Source organism: Hipposideros armiger, unplaced genomic scaffold, assembly GCF_001890085.2.
Source record: "Hipposideros armiger isolate ML-2016 unplaced genomic scaffold, ASM189008v1 scaffold_54, whole genome shotgun sequence".
Lineage (NCBI taxonomy): Eukaryota > Metazoa > Chordata > Mammalia > Chiroptera > Hipposideridae > Hipposideros > Hipposideros armiger.
The window spans coordinates 2,695,276-2,697,917 of NW_017731404.1; the positions used below are offsets into that span (position 1 = coordinate 2,695,276).

General features: G+C 52.0%; 1 protein-coding gene across 1 annotated transcript in view; it reads right to left on the bottom strand.

Annotated features, from left to right (window-relative positions):
- The window catches only part of ATP9A (ATPase phospholipid transporting 9A), a 99,018-nt gene that overhangs the window by 70,509 nt on the left and 25,867 nt on the right, over nucleotides 1-2,642 (bottom strand). Inside the window, exon 4 of the mRNA XM_019640922.1 lies at nucleotides 1,687-1,781. Coding sequence (XP_019496467.1) covers nucleotides 1,687-1,781 — 95 coding nt within the window. The remainder of the gene's footprint in view (nucleotides 1-1,686; nucleotides 1,782-2,642) is intronic.

Sequence of the window (2,642 nt, forward strand, 5' to 3'; positions counted from 1 at the left end):
GGTTCAAGTCCCAGCCCAAGCCGAGCAGCCGCTGAGCTGCCAACAGGTGACAGGATGGCTCAGCTGGTGAGAACATGTGCTCCTAACAACAAGGTTGCTGGTTCGACTCCTGCATGGGATGGTGGGCTATGCCCACCCACAACTAAAATTGAACATGGCACCTTGAGTTGAGATGCCCTGAGCTGCCGACGGGCAGCCGGATGGCGACTAGACTTGGAGCTGAGCTAGCTGCGCCCTCCACAACTAAGACTGAAGGACAACAACTTGGCTGTTCCCCTTCCCCAATTCCACAATAAAATCTTTAAAAAAAAATAAATCAGAACCCCCCTTGTTAGACAAGCGGGGAGGAGCACGACGGTGCCTTCTAAGGGTTCCCAGGGGCTCCTAAGCACAGTTAGAAACTCACTGCTCTACAATTCCTGCTTTAAAAAAATACCAGGGGTGCCAAAAAAACGTATACATATGACCTGCATTCACCTTTTGTTATCGGTATATATTGAGTTTAACACAATTTTAATAGTTTTTTCCTATCTTAAAATGTGTATCCTTTTTGGGGGCTCCCTCTATAGTAATAATAATGGCACTGGTTCACTTATTATTGTGGGTGAAAATCACCAGTCCCATGGGCACGGTTATTATTGTGCTAACTATCCTAAGACCAAGAACTTTGTCCTGCCCACACCTTCCTCACAGAATGTGGTCAAGGGAGGCATCAACCAACGTGACCAGGAAAAGCGTACGGGTTCCGCTTAATGCTTGCAGGCCACTGATGGGGCGTGTTGGGCTCTGGGCGCTTGTTAGTGACATTCTGTGATTCTGTAAGCTAGTCTGCCTAGTCCACAGGCCACATCCAACCAGGTGGCTTCTGCTTAAACTTACTCTTCGGCTCTCTCTCCCTTCCCTCGCTCTACAAATTGTGCTGTGAATGACAGCGGGCTGGTGGGGAGCTCTGAGCATGCAGACCACCGTCTCAGAGGGGGCCTGTGTGCTGGTTCACACACGGTCCCGCATGCTGTTCCAAGCCCTGAGAATTCCACAATGAACATACCAGACAGAACCCTGCTCTCGAAGATACTGCCTTGAAGTGTGTGAGTGGGAATGGAATGAAAGGGTGGTCAGAAAATGCCTGTCAGATAAGGGGACCTGTACACAAAACCTACTGATGTGGTGGAGGTGCCCGGCCACAGACACTGGGCTACGACCGTTCCCAGTGGAGGGCACGTCGAGGGCAAATACGGGGAGGCAGAGGCATGCCTGATGGGCAGTGTGGCTGCAGCCGGTGGGGGAGGGGAGAGGGCCAGAAGCAGGGGTCAGGGCTTAGCAGACAGATCATATGGGGCCTGAGGATGAGGGCAAGGACTGTAGGATTGACTCTCAGGAAGCTGAGAAGCCTTTGGAGGTTCTGCGCAGAGGAGTGGCATGCTCTTGCTCACCTTTCAATGTCAAGCTAGGTACCTTGTCAGGGTTTAAGAGCGCCCCTCGAAAGCACTCCATCCTGCACAACGGGTCTGCATTTCACAGGGCCCCAGGAACCAACAGGCACTCCAGGCTCCCCAGGACCCCATTCCACCCCACCTGCCTCACTTCACATCTGACATCCCAGGTCTGGCCCCTGAGGGGATCAGAGTGTGAGAGCCCTGCTGGGACCACTCCCAGATTGTGTTTCTGCAGGGAACTGCTACTCACAGCGGCCGTGGGGAGCCTCTGCGTGCAGGCCACAGGGAGCCGCAGCTTCCAGTCCGTCTCCCCATCCAGCTGATCCGTCCTCAGAAAGCAAGACCCTGTGGAGGGAGGTTGGGCACCATCTACTCACCTGCACTTCAAGAAGCCTCCCGGTGGCAGCTCTGGGCAGCTCCTGCACTAGTCCTTGTAAAAATAGCCAATCAATGGCCAGCGACCAAAAAGGGAAAATAAATACCCAATTTCCCACTTCCTCCGTAAGCGCTAGGGTCAGAGAGACCTGGGTTCAAATCCTCCCTCCACTGCTCACTCAGTGGGAGCCTGGACTAGCTCCTTGGCCTTGCTAAGTCTCGAGGTGTCCTGTCATTAAAATGGGGAGAAATGCAGACCTCACAAGCTTGTCGTAAGGACTCGGTGGGTGACAGAACCCCCCACAAGGTGACTGGCATGGGGTAACCAGCATTCGATTCTGGTTTGGACAAGAGTAATAAGCACCTTCTCAGGAACCAGACCTCCTGGGTTCAAGTCTGGGCTCCACCACTCACTAGCTGTGTTCCTCAAGTGTAAAAAGGAAGATAATAATAGCACCAGCCTCACGTGGACCTGTGCAAACTGCTCAGATCACAGACAGCACTACATAAATATCCGCTGCTGTTACTGGCTTGCACCCTGGACCCACCCATAATCCAGTCTGATGTACACGCCAGAGCCACAGGTCAGCTACATATGTCATCAGACAGAATATACTGAACTCGATGGCACTGCAGTCAAGACTTCGGAGAACTCTTCAGGAAGAACACGTCTCATCATTCGTTCGTTTGTTTGTTTGTTTGTTTGTTTACAGGGAGAGCACATCAGGGACCCTAATCCATCATACTCCATTTTCACTGACTGGGACACAAGAACCAATCTGAAGGCAAAGCTGCAGCTTTTGAAAGACAACTTTTAATCTAGTCCCTTCC